The following is a 17,196-nucleotide window of genomic DNA, read 5'->3' as shown; positions in this document are numbered from 1 at the left end:
ATAGGAGTCTCTGTGGTCATTGACTACCACCCACAGGCTTCAGGCAGTTAAGGCAGAATGGTCCTAGGCAGGCAAGCTCCATGCTTCCCCATATTTTATTATTGGATTAGTGAGGTTCCCTTTTTAATGTGCATGTGGTCTATTGGGTTTGTACCAGGGGTTGGAACCGGTTCAGGGTACAGAACCGAAAAACGGAAAATAACAAACTTTTTTGAGGAACAGAATCAGAACCGAGAACGAAAGTGATCTATACTGTTCCAGAACAGAACTGTTTTAAAAACATGGGAACTGGATAATAACGTTATTTTATGTTCCATGCATTTTCTTCAGTCTCACAAACTCAAGGTGCCTATGCAAAGCACTCACTCTGTCACTCAGAAACTTATTCCAGTGTCTGAAAATCTTTGCCTACACATGCACACACACTGGCAATCTGCCCCTCCTCTTCCGAAGCTTAGGCTACTGTAGCCTACTGACATTAAGCATGATTCAGAAATTAGGGAGAGATTTTTTATTTGAGAAGAATGGATTCCATTTTTCAATGCTAGTTATGGATACTATAGTTATCATATTTCACATTCGATTTATGAACTACAAAAAGGTAAGACGTGTTTTTAATTCTGGTGCCACTCTGCACACACAAGCTTGTTAGCTAGCTCTGGTCCAACTTTAAGCCAGCGCTCGGAAGTTCAAAGACATTCAAAGTTCCTCCATAGAAGCTTCACCTCTGTAGGTATAATTCTGTGGGCCTAATTCAGATCATGTATTTCATAACAATGCCCAGCGCGCCAAGCCCTCTCTCGCTCTCTCCCACCTGTAAAATTTGGCTCCCAGCTTGCAATTAGGAATCGGACCAGAAGCGACCGGAACTGATTGTATTGGCCCGGAATCGGGTGTCGGACTCGGCCCGGAATCAAAATGAATGACTGCCCAGAATCGTCGACCGGGATTTGTCGGCATCTTTCCAGAATCCCGATGCATATTTAAATAAATGTATACAAAATTACCACGATTTAGTCATTTGAAATATGACTATTATACATTTTATACATAGAAATTATACCCATCCACAAAAAAAACATCTTGTGTCAGAGGAAACAGCATACACCACCTAGCCTGCCACAGGAGTCGCTACAGCGCGAAAGGACAAGGACATCCCGGCCGGTCAAACCCTCCTCTAACAACGGTGGGCCAATTGTGCATCGCCTCATGGGTCTCCCGGTCGTGGCCGGCATGAGTCTCGAACCAGCATCTGTAGAAACTCAGTTTGCACTTCGATGCAGTGTCTTAGACCACTGCACCACTTGGGAGGTTCCATCCGCAAAGGTTTTATGCTTATTTATTGCCTTACACAAAGTATCAAAATACTACACAGGACTCTTAAAGAATATAATTTAAATGTTAATTGTATTTTTTGATCACAGAAACAATGAGGAAAATATGGAAAAAATAAATAAATAATGAAATGTTAATTATATAAAGCAGCAGGTGTAATCATCTGCCAGAGAGTAGCCCCAGAGAGTAGATAACTCTCACCGGAATCAGCCCGAGCCCCAAGTGATACATTTGTGCCAGATGACTCACACCGGAATCGGCCCGAGCTTAATCCCCGCATCCTGGCCATAAGTAATACTGCCGAAGGCGGCCCAGACTCGGGCCATATGACGTCGGCCGAGTCTGACTCTCATCCGAGTGCCCCAACTCTCATCCGTAATCGGCCCAGATCCACTGTGCTAGCTGGGCTGCCTATGCTAAAACAACTATAGCATGCCCACTCCATAGCAAGCTGCTCCATCCGCACTAGTTGGTGAAGTAATTTAATGTTGAGCTAATGTAAAAAAATATATATATGTATTTCAGAGGTTTAGAAAGGAACAATATAAATCTGTAGTTTTTGGGTGGTTCGAACAAGTTCAAAACTTTTATTTTGCCGGTCAAAACAGTAAAATGGAACAAAAAATGGTTCTGTTCTGAACGATTGTAAAATAATTTCAGTTTCAATCCCTGATTTGTACTGCAGTGTACTGCTCTCATCCAGCCTCATTCTCCATTTCTGTCTACTACTGCACCTTATTCCAAGCCCCATTGCTCAACCCTAACCCTTTGTGTTACCAGATAAGGATTGCTGCCCTTGTCTATGTGTGGATTGTTACCTTGTGTTTAAAGTTTTTGACTACAATAGATACAGAGCTTTTTATTGACTTCAAACTGAATTGATCAGTATATGTTTGTCCTCCCTATGACACTAAGGACCTAATCAGGAATTATGCACCACACCCCTCTCATGATTTTCCTAATTGAGGAAGACATCATTGCCCTGTCACCTTGGAACTACAGTGGGGTCTAAAATTATTGGCACCCTTGATAAAGATGAGCAATAATGACTGTATAAAATAAATAATTCAAATTCTGAGCTACACTACATGACCAAAAGTATGTGGACACCTGCTTGTCGAACATCTCATTCCAAAATCATGGGCATTAATATAGAGTTGGCCCCCCTTTGCTGCTATAACAGCCTCCACTCTTCTGGGAAGGCTTTCCACTAGATGCTGAAACATTTCTGGGGGGACTTGCTTCCATTCAGCCACAAGAGCATTAGTGAGGTTGGGGACTGATGTTGGGCGATTAGGCCTGGCTCGCAGTCGGCATTCCAATTCATCCCAAAGGTGTTCGATGGGGTTAGGGTCAGGGCTCTGTGCAGGCCAGTCAAGTTCTTCCACACCGATCTCAACAAACCATTTCTGTATGCACCTCGCTTTGTGCACGGGGGCATTGTCATGCTGAAACAGGAAAGGGCCTTCCCCAAACTGTTGCCACAAAGTTGGAAGCACAAACTCGTCTAGAATGTAATTGTATGCTATAGCGCTAAAAACTGGAACTAAGGGGCCTAGCCTAAATGATGAAAACAGCCCCAGACCATTATTCCTCCTCCACCAAACTTTACAGTTGGCACTATGCATTGGGGCAGGTAGCGTTTTCCTGGCATCCGCCAAACCCAGATTCATCCGTCGGGTTGCCAGATGGTGACGCGTGATTCATCACTCCAGAGAAAGCTTTTCCACTGCTCCAGAGTCCAATATCGGCGAGCTTTACACCACTCCAACCGACGCTTGGCTGTGCGCATGGTGATCTTAGGCTTGTGTGCGGCTGCTCGGCCATGGAAACCCTTTTCATGAAGCTCCCGATAAACAGTTCCTGTGCTGACGTTGCTTCAGAGGCAATTTGGAACTCGGTACTGAGTGTTGCAACCAAGGACAGACGATTTTTACATGCTACGCGCTTCAGCACTCAGCAGTCCCATTCTGTGAGCTTGTGTGGCCTACCACTTCGCAGCTGAGCCGTTGATGCTCCTAGACGTTTCCATTTCACAATAACAGCCCTTACAGTTGACCGGGTCAGCTCTAGCAGGGCAGAAATGTGATAAACTGACTTGTTGGAAAGGTGCTATCCTATGACGGTGCCATATTGAAAGTTACTGAGCTCTTTAGTAAGGCCATTCTACTGCCAATGATTGTCTATGGAGATTGCATGGCTGTGTGCTCGATTTTATACACCTGTCAGCAGCGGATGTGGCTGAAATAGCCAAATCCACTCATTTAAAGGGGTGTCCACATACTAATGTATATTTAGTGTATATTGTATGCAAAAAAAAATTGGGAAATTATATTACTGTATACTAATACAATTGCTCAGAGAAAGAGATTTTGTTTAACAGGTAATAAAAAAAATCTCATGAAGTTAGGGGTAAAAATTATTGACACGCCTAAAGATTCATATATATAAAGTTTTCAAAAGATTAGTATTTGGTCTCATATTCCGATCACACAATGACTACTGTACATCAAACTTGTGACTTTACAAACTTGTTGGATGCATTTCAGTTTGTTTTGAGTTTGTTTCAGATGATTCTGTGCCAAATGGAAATTAATGTCTAATTGTGTAACTTTTTTTATTTATTTACCTAGGCAAGTCAGGTAAGAACAAATTCTTATATACAATGGTGGCCTACTACAGCCAAACCCAGGTCAATTGTGTGCTGCCCTATGGGACTCCCAATCACAGCCAGATGTGATACAGCCTGGATTTGAACGAGGGACTGTGGTGATACCTCTTGCATTGAGATGCCATGCCTTAGACCTCTGCGCCACTCAGAAGCCCTTTTATTGTAAATAAGAATATAATATGTTTTTAAACACTTCTACATTAATGTGGATGCTACCATGATTACGGATACTCCTGAATGAATCGTGAATAATGATGAGTGAGAAAGTTACAGTGGGTCAGATATCATACCCACAAAACATGCTAACCTCCCTGTTAACTGTGGCCTTAATTGCCTACCATCTGTAAGCTGTTAGTGTCTTAACGACTGTTCCACAGGTGCATGTTCATTAATTGTTTATGGTTCATTGAACAAGCATGGGAAACAGTGTTTAAACCCTTTACAATGAAGATCTGTGTGAAGTTATTTGGATTTTTACGAATTATCTTTGAAAGACAGGGTCCTGAAAAAAGGCTGTTTCTTTTTTTCCAGAGTTTGTCATGGAACGAGCAGATGTTTGTACATGTTTGTACACTGTAATGTTTGTACACTCAGTGTAATTTTCCCCAAAAAATGTGCCTACAATATAACTCAGTATTTGAATGATTGATTTTATACAGTCATTATTGCTCATCTTTATCAAGGGTGTCAATAATTTCAGACCCCACTGTATATCTGTATGAGACTAAGGGCTCTATTCAATCCGCATCGCGGAAGTTCAGCTTTACAGCTTGATTTAAATTTAAAGGCAATGTTCCCGCTTTAGTGGAGACTTTATTCAGGGTAAACACTGCATATGTCATCTCAATCAGAAGTTACCTTTACATTTCTATCACGTAAACTGTAATGCTTCAGCTTTACTGACTGAATAGAGCCCGTAATGTCATTATCAAATCAAACTTTATTGGTTGCGTACACAGATTTGCAGTTATCGCATGGGCAGCAAAATGCTTATGTTTCTAGCTCCAACAGTGCAGTAATACCTAGCAATAAAAAACAAAACACACGTAATTAAAATAAAATAAAAACAATTCAAGAATATCAGAACGAGCAACATCTATACACATAGTGGTGTGTATAGACAGTATGGACAGTATATGAATAGAAAAGGTGTGTACAGCAATAGTTATGGGATGAGCCATGACTAGAATACAGTATATACATATAAAGCGGGTAAAATAGTATTTAACCTTTTATTAAAGTGACCAGTGTTCTATGACTCTATGTACATAGGGCAGCAGTCTCTAAAGCGTAGGCTAGAGTACCTAGTGGTAGCCGGCTAGTAACACTGACTAAAGTTCAGAGCAGTGTTGACTGTTTAACAGTCTGATGGCCTGGAGATAGAAGCTTTTTATCAGTGTCTCGGTCCCAGATTTGATGCACCTGTCAGTCTCCATCTTCTAGATGGTAGCGTGGTGAATAAAGCCGTGGCTCGGGTGGCTTTGGTTGTAGACATGCAGTATTGACTTGGATCACTCCATTGACCATGACCTCTCTTTACAGGTGGAGATAGCAGACTTACAGCAGATACTGGCTTCCAAAGACTCTGAGATCGAGGGCCTTCAAAGCCAGCTGATCTCCAGAGGCCCAATGACCAATGAGAATCCAGAGAGAGGTAACCTTACCTGTCAAACACACATCATGCATCATCAGTAACAAACACCAGGGGACTGACTACTTGAATGCATAGTGTCATTAATACAGCTGGTCCACCTCAAACTAAATATCATCCACTAATGCTTATTCTACTGTCAGAGCAGGGGGAAACTTTGAACATTGACATTTGATAATACGAACTAATGATACCAATTGAACCCAAATGATGGTTGTTTCGAGATTGAATTTGACATTAAGCTAGTCATCTGCATGTGTGATGTCAGGTATGGTGCCTCATTCAAATAATACGTAACAAATGCCTTCTCTCTGCCCCCTCCACTGTTGTCTCTTTACTTTATGCTGCCCCCTGCTGTAGTGGAGGTCTTTAGGAGACTGCTGACAGACCAATGTAAGGCTCTAGTCTGACTAAGCTTGTGTAATTGTGGCCCTGGTGCAATTCTGCTCCGCCGTCACTGCCTCTCTGTTCTGCTGTCTAATCCATGCTGTCATGCTGTCATGTCTGTCACACCCATTCCATCAGCCCTGGCAGCTACAAAGGAGGAGAAGGGTGAGGAGGGGAGGGAAGCTCTGACACATCCTCCTCATACTCACACTCATGAGAACAGTCACTCCTCTTTCCCATAGGGCTGTTCATTTAGCTCTCGTTTTCTCACCTATGAAGCTAAGGTCACTAGGCCAAACATATGAGCCCTGTTCTATTTCAGAATTTAAAGGTGCAATCTGCAATATTCAGGATAAAGCTGGCCAATTGTCATTTCAGTTAATGACATACCCATTGAAAAATATAACTTATAAATGCCTCATGAGCTCATGATTACAACTTGATTCAGGGGTGGACAGGGACCAGAAATCGGCCCTGGCATTTTCTTCCTTAAAGCCCTTACACCAACTCTTTTTTTATAGATTATTACTCTCATAATTCACAATTTATTTATTTATTTTTTCATTTTTCAGACCAAGAATTCCAAAGGTTGAAAATGGGGATGGAGTCTTTGTTAGCGGCAAATGATGAGAAAGTATGTTTTAAAAACTCTGTTGAATAGTGTGTATATTGTGTTATTTAACTGATAATGCCCAATAAGCCGGTGTTTGGAGGATATGTTCGTTGAGGGTCAGCAAACCGTGCCAATATATCCTCCAAACACCGGTTTTGAGGTCTTTATCACTTTTATACAGGTTACCAACATATTCAAATAATGATTGACATATTTTCATTAAAACAGTTGTTTTGATTAATTTATTCATACTATTTCATCCTTCCAAAAGATATAGTTCCAACACAAATCTAGGGTTGCTACCCAAGCCGGCTGGTCGTTCTTTCTATTGGTTCAGTTGCCAGAGACATGACCCAGTCGTTCAGTCTTTTTATTCTGTATCTATGGACTCGACCCAGTTGTTCGTTCTAAATGTTCCAGTGCCATACTGCCTGGCAACGTTCTTATCCCTTGCTAGCTAGCCAACTACAGCTAACTTACAGTCACGTCAAACATCAAAAAGAATAACAACAGTAGCTGCATTTGTTTAAGCTGTTTTGTAGTGACATTGATTTGGATACATCCATAACAATGAGCTAATGAGGCGCGATTTTATGTGGCATAGAAATGTGCTCTCTCGTCATGTGCTCTCTTCAACAACACAGCTAACAACACAGCTAACACAATCACTGGATTGCGCAGTCAGATGGAACAGAGTAAATAGGCATTTTAACGTCATAGATTTAGCCGGTGGTAACTTGTGGAATAGACACCGGCTGGAATGCGGTTTTAACCAGCATTTAGCATTTAGGATGAGACCCACCGTTGTATTAACATATTGTAATTTGTTGAAGTTGTACAAAGTGAAGGTATGTTATTAAAGTCCTCTCTATGTGTGTCAGGACCGTCACATAGAGGAGCTCACTGTTCTCCTGAGACAGTACAGGAAGATGAAGGAGGTGATGGCCCTCGCACAAGGTAATAAATACACACTTACTGCTTCTACACACTCACTGCTTTTATACTGGGCACACTCACTGCTTTTATACTGGGCACACTCACTGCTTTTATACTGGGCACACTCACTGCTTATACACACGCACTCTCAGAGGTAATAAACATTCAAGTATTTTTCAAACAAGCTTTGTAAATAATTCAAAGAATGTTGAAGTTGGTATGCATTGAATGATAATGCTTAGGGGTCATAGCACTGCATTACCCCTTTGTGTGTGCATGTGCGTGTGTGTGTGTATGTATGTGTGTGTGTGTGTGTGTGTGTGTGTGTGTGTGTGTGTGTGTGTGCGCGTGTGTGTGTGTGTGTGTGTGTGTGTGTGTGTGTGTGTGTGTGTGTGTGTGTGTGTGTGTGTGTGTGTGCGTGCTGCATGTGTTTAGTGTCCAGTGAGAAGCTCATTGTTGGCAGCAGTGAGGAGGAACTGAGCGGGAGTCTGAAGATGAGAGCTCTCACACATAAAGCTCATTCCGACATCATCCGTTCAGAGGTAAGAGACCTCTACGTGCTCCTCCTCTGGGAACCACTAAACACAGTACTACTACAACCTGCATTTCTCAAGTACTCAGTGCTTGTGCCTGCCTACTCTTACATATTTTAATAGAATAGAACTAAAGCACTGAGAAGTACTACACTCCATACCTCTGCGCTCACATACCGTGTTAGTGTATTAGCAGACTGTTCAGTGTGCATACCCAGTACCTCTTGGTCTAAAGTGTGTCCTCTGTGTGATCTCTCCCTATCCAGATGTCTTCCAGGTGCTCCTCTCCTCTGTTAAGGTCGTCCTCGTCCTTCCAGAAAGAGCTGAACTCTAGGTAAACAAACAAACAAAAAACACTGACTCCACACACGGAGGAAGAATTCACCAACAGCTTTGTATTGTTGTTGCTGTTGTTGAAATGACATGTACTTAGGAGAGGGTGACCAAACGTGCATGAAGGGCATATGTAACCCTGGACAACCACACACTTGCAAGCACTTTCTCACACACACACACACATACACACGCACACACACACACACCTTTTGCTCCAGCCGTGCTCCCTCAAGTTTACTGTGTTCTACTGGACCTGTCCCTCTGCCACAGTATCCAGACCTCCCTGGAGACGTCCATGGTGATGGTCTCCCCGAGCGATGCTGGCTGCTTCCACAACGGACAATGGCAAGTAGAACTGAGGCTGCATGGGTGTGACAGCCAGGCTGCTCTTTGTTTTGGTTGTCTTTTAATTAGGGGCCCGCTAAAGTGGCTGTGAGTGACCCTGTCACTGTGATGTCCCCGCCTGGCACAAACAGCCCTCTCAGACCCCTTCTCCTGTAGAGCCCAGTCTGTCACATCACATTACCCGCAATCCCTTCTGGGAGGTAGTGCCACAGACCACAAAGAGCACCAACTAAGAGTTTCCAACTCTTAATTCTACTCTACTGAACCCGTAACTCAAGTTAAAATACTTTACTCTTGTAGTGCAAGTTGGGTTTCAATGTTGTTGTTTTTCTCGATAGGTCCCAACCACAGATGCTTTCAAGCAGCCTGGAGGAGTTACAAAGCGGATCGTTACCAAAGGTTTCATGATTTTGTTGTGTTTTGATTGAACTTTAAGACTGTAATATATCCATGTTAGACATAAAGCATGTGCTTCATTTGTATTTGACCAAACACATTAGAAACATTATGCGTGCTCTAACAGCAATACATAACCCATACGCTTCTGATGACTGTTAACCTAACAAAAAGTGCTAAACACATAGTGCATTCTCACACTCTTGTTGTTTATTTGATACTGTCAATACATCAGTCTACTAACAGTGTGTGTCTTCTCTTCATTACATGCACGGTCCCCCCTCCTGTAGCATGTAGTGGGTCAACCAGTTGATGCGGTTTCAGAGGTATTTTCCACTGAATGATCTCACCAGAGCCGCTAACCCTTAACCCTTAACCTCTCACAAGCTGACTTTATCCTAGCTGACCTGAACAGAGCCAAGGGTTGACCTGAAACTGTCAAATGTAGTAGCGATCATACTCTCGATGCCTCTAAGGCTTATGAAACTAGCCTTTTGTCTGTTGTTTCTTGAACACTAGTGACTCCAATGGCAATCCAATTGAATTTACAGTGATATTGTCATGAAAGGAAAAAATATCAATCTGATTCTAGTGTTCTGTAATGTACAGTAGTCGCAGTTCAACTGAAATCAAATGTCAACAGATGCCATTTAATTGAATTTTGAGTAGACTCGTGACTTGCCTGTAACCATGGTTCCCCCCACTTACAGAATCGGCACATGGAAATGAACAAATATCAGACCCTACCAGGGAAGCTATCTCGACCTGACATGAATGGGGATCAAGAGCAGTATGCCACACCAGTCCAGCTGTCCCCTGACGATAGCGAGGACAGTGAGTTGAACCTAAGTAAGTTACATCTTAAAACACTGCTACTTGTTGTTTTTATCAAACAGCCTACTAGAATGTTTCAAACAACAAATAACAAAATCTTCCTAAATAATTATAAACTGGTTGGTTCAAGCCCTCAATGCTGATTGGCTGACAATAAAAAAAAAAATATTTGAACTGCTTTAGTTACTTTGGTAACCAGTTTATATAGCAATAAGGCACCTCGGGCGTTTGTGATATATGGCCATTATACCACGGCTAAGGGCTGTGTCAGGCACTCCGTGTAGCGTTGTGGCTAAGAAAAGCCCTTAGCCGTAATATATTGGCCATATAGCACACCCCCTCAGGCCTTATTGCTTAAATACACTTCTATGGCTTGTTACAACAATGGCACTGTTTCACTATTCTCTCATACTGTGGTGGATTTGTATTGGGGCAGCTATTCTCTGCATTCTCTCTCACTCTGTACTAATCTTTCACTTGGTTTGCTGCTGTTCTGTTTCTCCTTTTTTTGCTTTGCGTGGCTTTCTGTTTGTGTTATGGCTGAAGACCGCTGCAGGAGTGCCAGCGCTCCAGCTTTAGGTACCGTGCTACTACTCTGGCAGAAGCCCCATGCATGTCAAAGCACCAAGCCCCTGTTTTCACTATGGATTAAAGTTGTGACTAAACTCCAGCCTGTGCTGGAGGGTGTAAGACCCTCAGTGAGTCAGAGAGAGGCGTCTCGGATTATGCCTGACCCTTTTTTTTTCTCACATAAATGAGTGGTGTTGCAGTGCACCCCTCCCAAAGCTGACTACCCTCAAAAGCAGGGCTACTTAGGTGATGTCACATGTGGCGAGGGTTGCTTGCACAGGGATAGACCTTGTCTGAACTGGCATAACCATCCACTGTAAACAACTATAGATGCAACATGATAACCCATTCGCCTCAGGCTGCAATTTAATTTCCCTGTGTGAAATATTTTTATTGAATATGCAAAAGAGGAATTTGTCTTCAAAGATTTTAATTGGCATCCGCTAAGACAGCATTTAAATTGCATTAAGCACTCTGTATAAACACTTTGTGACGTCTGCTGATGTAAAAATGGCTTTATAAATACTGAAAATGTTGGAGCGCACAAACAATGTTAATGCTTTCCTGTTTCACTTCACACTGGACTAACCTTTGGCATGATCTATTTGAAATGTGTGTGTCCTGCATAGACCTTAAATGTAGGCCCTAAAGAATGAAATAAATACAGTGTCCCTTAACCTTTGCATGACTTACTTTCATGAAGAGAACAGTAGGGAAATGATTGAAACAGTTTGAAATAGTAGTACAGTACTTATTTAACATAATCTCCTGCTCTCATAGGAAAGTCAGAGAGACTGGATGAGTCCACGCAGTCGGACCTGTCCCCCCTGTCGTCTGGAGTGGACTCAGGAAAGCAGTCTCCTGTCTCCCCAGAGAACAAGAAGAACCACCTGGGCATCAAGAAACTCTGGGGGAAGTGAGTACCTGTACAGAAGACACAGACACACACACACAGGAAGGGCACACTGCTGAATATCTATTTAGAGATATTAATTGACTAATGGTATAAATGGGAGATATCTGATACAAGTCATCCTGGGTAGAGGAGGTGGCCTTGCAAAGGTACTGTGTAATTCTTAGTGAATGACTAATGATGTATTCTATCTCCTCTACTCTAGGATTCGTAGGACCCAGTCTGGCACCCTGCAGAGAGAGGACCTTGAGCCTGGAGAGTTTAAGAGGGGGGGACTGAGAGCCACCGCCAGCCCTCGTCTGGCCCGGACAGGAGAGACATTGACCTCTGCGTGGTATGGGACAGACAGTATCACAAAATACATGTATACAGTGTATCCTCTTAAACATGCGCATGTGACAGAGAATATACAGAAAAGCCAAAGTATTTACATTTAGTCATTTGGCAGACTCTCTTATCCAGAGTGACTTACAGTTAGTAAAAATATTCCAGTCTTGATGATCCAATTGTCTCTCCTCTCCTGCAGGGATTTGAAGACACCCTTCTCCAAGTGGACTCCAGAGCAGGTCTGTTGCTGGCTAGAGGAGAGTGGGCTGGACCAGTATGTGATTCTGGCCCGACATTGGGCCAACAGTGGGCAGACCCTACTCTCCGCCTCACCACAGGACTTAGAGAAGGTATAGTCAAAAAAATTACCCAGCTTACATATTTTGGTTTACAGAACATTGTTGGAAAGTTATTTGTCAAATAAGCAAAGGAGATCCTTCAGGGAACATCATTGTTTGGACGCAAAGGAGATCCTTCAGGGAACATCGTTGTTTGGAATTAATGGACATCCTTCAAGGAACATCGTTGTTTGGAGGCAAATTAGATCCTTCAGGGAACGTAGTTGTTTGGATATAAAGGAGATCCTCCAGGGAACATCATTGTTTGGACACAAAGGAGATCCTTCAGGGAACGTCGTTGTTTAGATGCATCATTCTCATCACCATCTAGTTCTATCTGTCTAGTTCTCAAGAAGCCATTTCGTTCCTCCTTTCACGCCGTCATGTTGCTGGACTTTTGTCTTTGTTGGTTTTAGCAAGTTTGGAGCTATATTTCACATGTAGCTTCACTCATTGTTTCTATTTTACAGGTTCCCGCACCAAATGTCATACCAATGTACGCAGGACAAACTCTTTTGTTTGGATCGTAATCACAATTGTAAAATAGTGTGCGAAGTGATTCCAAATCTAGTCATTTCCAAAACTGTAATTTCCAGCACTCATCTTGTAGAAAGGGATTGTGTTCATAACCTGGATTAATCTTAATCTTAATCTTGGTATCAGGAAATGGGGATTAAGAATCCACTGCACAGGAAGAAGTTGCAGTTGGCCCTCAAGTCCTTCAGCACCAAAATGACTGAGAAATCCTCTGAACTGGACCACATCTGGGTCACACGTATGTATCAGGACACAGTAGAGGTCATCAACATATTCACTCAACATTCAGCAAACTTGGTGCTGTATTCTGTATAATCAATCCGGCAAAATTGGTTGTCATGTTGTTTATCCTCAAAGGTTGGCTTGATGACATTGGTTTACCTCAATACAAGGGTCAGTTTCACGAGGGAAGAGTGGACGGCAGAATGATTCAGTACTTGACAGTGGTAAGTACATTCATTGGTTTTCATTGTAGGCTTACTAGTTTTTGTCTCACTGTCTCAAGGGACTTCCTTTTTAAATACAGCTTAAATAAATAAATACAAATGAAGAAAACGTGAAAGACTTCTATTTGATGTTTCCCTCAGAATGACCTCTTGTTCCTGAAAGTGACCAGTCAGCTCCATCATCTCAGTGTGAAGTGTGCTATCCACGTCCTCCACGTCAACAAGTTCAACCCCAACTGCCTGAAGAGAAGACCTGGAGATGAGGTGAGACGTGTGTGTGCACGTTTTATAGGAGGTTTTCTGTTTACACAATATATACAGTTGAAGTCGGAAGTTTACATACACCTTAGCCAAATGCATTTAAACTCAGTTTTTCACAATTCCTGACATTTAATCCTAGTTACAATTCCCTGTCTTAGGTCAGTTACCACTTTATTTTAAGAATGTGAAATGTTAGAATAATAGTAGAGAATGATTTATTTCAGCTTTTATTTCTTTCATCACATTCAGAAGATTACATACACTCAATTAGTATTTGGTAGCATTGCCTTTAAATTGTTTAACTTGGGTCAAACGTTTTAGATAGCCTTCCACCAGCTTCCCACAATAAGTTGGGTGAATTTTGGCCCATTCCTCCTGACAGAGCTGGTGTAACTGAGTCAGGTTTGTCAGCCTCCTTGCTCGCACACACTTTTTCAGTTCTGCCCATACATTTTCTATAGGATTGAGGTCAGGTCTTTGTGATGGCCACTCCAATACCTTGACTTTGTTGTCCTTAAGCCATTTTTCCACAACTTTGGAAGTATGCTTGGGGTCATTGTTCATTTGGAAGACCAATTTGCGACCAAGCTTTAACTTCCTGACTGATGTCTTGAGATGTTGCTTCAATATATCCCTATAATTTTCCATTTGTGGAGTTGATGTCATCTATTTTGTGAAGTGCACCAGTCTCTCCTGCAGCAAAGCACCCCCACAACATGATGCTGCCTCCCCCGTGCTTCACGGTTGGGATAGTGTTCTTCAGCTTGCAAGAATTCCCCTTTTTCTTTCAAACATAACGATGGTCATTATTGCCAAACAGTTCTATTTTTGTTTCATCAGACCAGAGGACATTTCTCCAAAAAGTACGATCTTTGTCCCCATGTGCAGTTGCAAAGCGTAGTCTGGCTTTTTTTTATGCCGGTTTTGGAGCAGTGGCTTCTTCCTTGCTGAGTGGCCTTTCAGGTTATGTCGATATAGGACACGTTTTACTGTGGATATAGATAATTTGTACCTGTTTCCTCCAGCATCTTCACAAGGTCCTTTGTTATTGTTCTGGGATTGATTTGCACTTCTCTCACCAATGTACGTTCATCACTAGGAGACAGAACATGTCTCCTTCCTGAGCGGTATGACGGCTGCGTGGTCCCATGGTGTTTATACTTGCGTACTATTGTTTGTACAGATGAACGTGGTACCTTCAGGCGTTTGGAAATTTCTCCCAAGGATGAACCAGACTTGTGGAGGTCTTCAATTTTTTTCTGAGGTCTTGGCTGATTTCTTTTCATTTTCCCATGATGTCAAATCAAAATCAAATGTATTTATATAGCCCTTCGTATATCAGCTGAAATCTCAAAGTGCTGTACAGAAACCCAGCCTAAAACCCCAAACAGCAAGCAATGCATGTGAAAGAAGCACGGTGGCTAGGAAAAACTCCCTAGGAAAAACTCCCTAGAAAGGCCAAAAACCTAGGAAGAAACCTAGAGAGGAACCAGGCTATGAGGGGTGGCCAGTACTCTTCTGGCTGTGCCGGGTGGATATTATAACAGAACATGGTCAAGATGTTAAAATGTTCATAAATGACCAGCATGGTCAAATAATAATAATCATAGTAGTTGTCGAGGGTGCAACAAGCACGTCCGGTGAACAGGTCAGGGTTCCGTAGCCGCAGGCAGAACAGTTGAAACTGGAGCAGCAGCATGGCCAGGTGGACTGGGGACAGCAAGGAGTCATTATGCCAGTGTCGTGACGTTGTATTAGTTAATGTGACGACTGCTGCTCATCGAATGATTAACGGTTTATAATTGCGTGATTAAATGAATTAGGCAATGAATCAAGCAATTATTAACTCATTAACCTGGGGCACCATGGGAACATTGTTTTGATTGAGTTTCTATTTCCCAAATTAACTCAAAGGATATCAGAATATCGATTACAACAGTCGCTAAATTAATCAATTTCCTCTACAGTCTCATAATCTGAACGTCGTACAATCCGGGAATCTGCACGGACCCGGGCTTTACCACTGAATTTACCACACCAATCTTAGTTGATTATTTATTTACTAGCAAGCTAAAATTATGATAAAAATACACATACACAAAACACAGTCTAGCTATTGATTAGGACTTAGTATAACGGGCCAACACACTATGGCGCTTGTTACCCAAAATGGGGATTTTAAAGAGAGAGAAATAAAGGAAGTACACGAGAGAAATATACATTTGGATTCATTTGTCAGCCATGCTTATTTAAAATTAGCCTTGCCCCGAACTGCCGCTCTTATGGGTCAGAATATAATGATGTAATTACGTGTTGGAGGTCTCAGGTGGGAAGCTCCGCGTGGGTCGTTTAGGCTTCTAAATGACGCACTTCTCCGGCGCAACTCTCTGGTTGTCCTCACGATGTCAGTGTCCTTCTTGGCTAAGTGGTCTGATCCTCACCCTTGATCGGAAAGGGGTCTTCTGAGGACAGACAGCTCTGTAGCTCAGAGCTCACAGCTTCGGCTCGAATGGTGTCGATACCACGATTCAATGGAGAGTGGAGGCTGGGTGGTTCGGCTTGAATTCACCCGCTTAGACACAGCTACTCGTCCGTAGCTCGTGTAGAAAAATATTTCTTTGTCTTCAACCTTGTGTTTCGTTTTGGGGTTCGTCGACTTTGTTAGACCTTAGCTGCAGCTTGGGGTCAATAGTCTCCTTTGTTAATTCTTCACTCTCCTGTCTTATACCCTCTGGTCAGAAGTGGGTGTAACCGCCTTTAGGGCAATTCTCTGGGCGGACCAAGTAAAGGGGGCAAGGCTTAGATTTGGCTAAAAATCCGATTTTAGACACTAACTTCACATTTCATCTTTACCAAAACATTCTGTTTGATTTGGATATTTTCCACTCAACGTACAATGTATAAACATCAGGCACATACGGGGAAAACTCTTTAAGGTACAATGTTTTCATAATAACGTCATCTCTTAACCTTTAAAAACAAATACAAAAGTTACATACATTTTAATATTCCACTTTTCGTCATAACCACCATTGTGGCTGACGGAAACCATTGTTCCAAAGTCCCTTTATTGCATGTTTAATGTTCTGAGGCCAGTTCTCCATTGTTAGGACAAAGGAATTTCTCTGTGGCCTAAGTTTTATTATGGGCGTGAGGTGTCATAAAACCCCCACATCTTCAGACCCCTAGATCTCTCCTCCTCTGTCGGGGGTTTGGGAGATAATCTGTAGGGTGGTGGTCTCCTGTACCCTGACCTGATCAGGACAGTCATGACACCAGGTAGTCCCGAGGCATGGTCCTAGGGCTCAGGTCCTCTGAGAGAAAGAAAGAGAGAAAGAGAGAATTAGAGAGAGCATATTTAAATTCACACAGGACACCAGATAAGACAAGAGAATACTCCAGATGTAACAGACTGACCCTAGCCCCCCGACACAAACTACTGCAGCATAAATACTGGAGGCTGAGACAGGAGGGATCAGAAGACACTGTGGCCCCATCCGATGATACCCGCGGACAGGGCCAAACAGGCAGGATATAACCCCACCCACTTTGCCAAAGCACAGCCCCCACACCACTAGAGGGATGTCTACAACCACCAACTTACCGTCCGAAGACAAGGCCGAGTAAAGCCCACAAAAATCTCCGCCATGGCACAACCCAAGGGGGGGGCGCCAACCCAGACAGGAAGACCACGTCAGTGACTCAACCCACTGAAGTGACGCACCACTCCCATGGACGGCATGAAAGAACACCAGTAAGTCAGTGAC

General features: G+C 42.7%; 1 protein-coding gene across 9 annotated transcripts in view; it reads left to right on the top strand.

Annotated features, from left to right (window-relative positions):
• The window catches only part of ppfibp2b (PPFIA binding protein 2b), a 96,926-nt gene that overhangs the window by 69,133 nt on the left and 10,597 nt on the right, over positions 1–17,196 (top strand). For 6 of the 9 annotated variants that reach the window (XM_029759044.1, XM_029759045.1, XM_029759049.1 and 3 more), the window contains 16 exons: positions 5,549–5,660; positions 6,018–6,050; positions 6,617–6,678; positions 7,539–7,614; positions 8,029–8,135; positions 8,393–8,460; positions 8,733–8,807; positions 9,146–9,206; positions 9,494–9,529; positions 9,914–10,052; positions 11,388–11,523; positions 11,726–11,854; positions 12,047–12,197; positions 12,849–12,960; positions 13,080–13,168; positions 13,310–13,432. In XM_029759044.1, the coding sequence (XP_029614904.1) occupies positions 5,549–5,660; positions 6,018–6,050; positions 6,617–6,678; positions 7,539–7,614; positions 8,029–8,135; positions 8,393–8,460; positions 8,733–8,807; positions 9,146–9,206; positions 9,494–9,529; positions 9,914–10,052; positions 11,388–11,523; positions 11,726–11,854; positions 12,047–12,197; positions 12,849–12,960; positions 13,080–13,168; positions 13,310–13,432 (1,509 nt within the window). The remainder of the gene's footprint in view (positions 1–5,548; positions 5,661–6,017; positions 6,051–6,616; positions 6,679–7,538; positions 7,615–8,028; positions 8,136–8,392; positions 8,461–8,732; positions 8,808–9,145; positions 9,207–9,493; positions 9,530–9,913; positions 10,053–11,387; positions 11,524–11,725; positions 11,855–12,046; positions 12,198–12,848; positions 12,961–13,079; positions 13,169–13,309; positions 13,433–17,196) is intronic. The other 3 variants (XM_029759047.1, XM_029759050.1, XM_029759048.1) reach the window with 2 other exon arrangements.

This window comes from Salmo trutta, chromosome 7 (assembly GCF_901001165.1).
Source record: "Salmo trutta chromosome 7, fSalTru1.1, whole genome shotgun sequence".
In the NCBI taxonomy this organism is placed as follows: domain Eukaryota; kingdom Metazoa; phylum Chordata; class Actinopteri; order Salmoniformes; family Salmonidae; genus Salmo; species Salmo trutta.
This window is presented reverse-complemented; position numbering and strand designations above follow the sequence as displayed.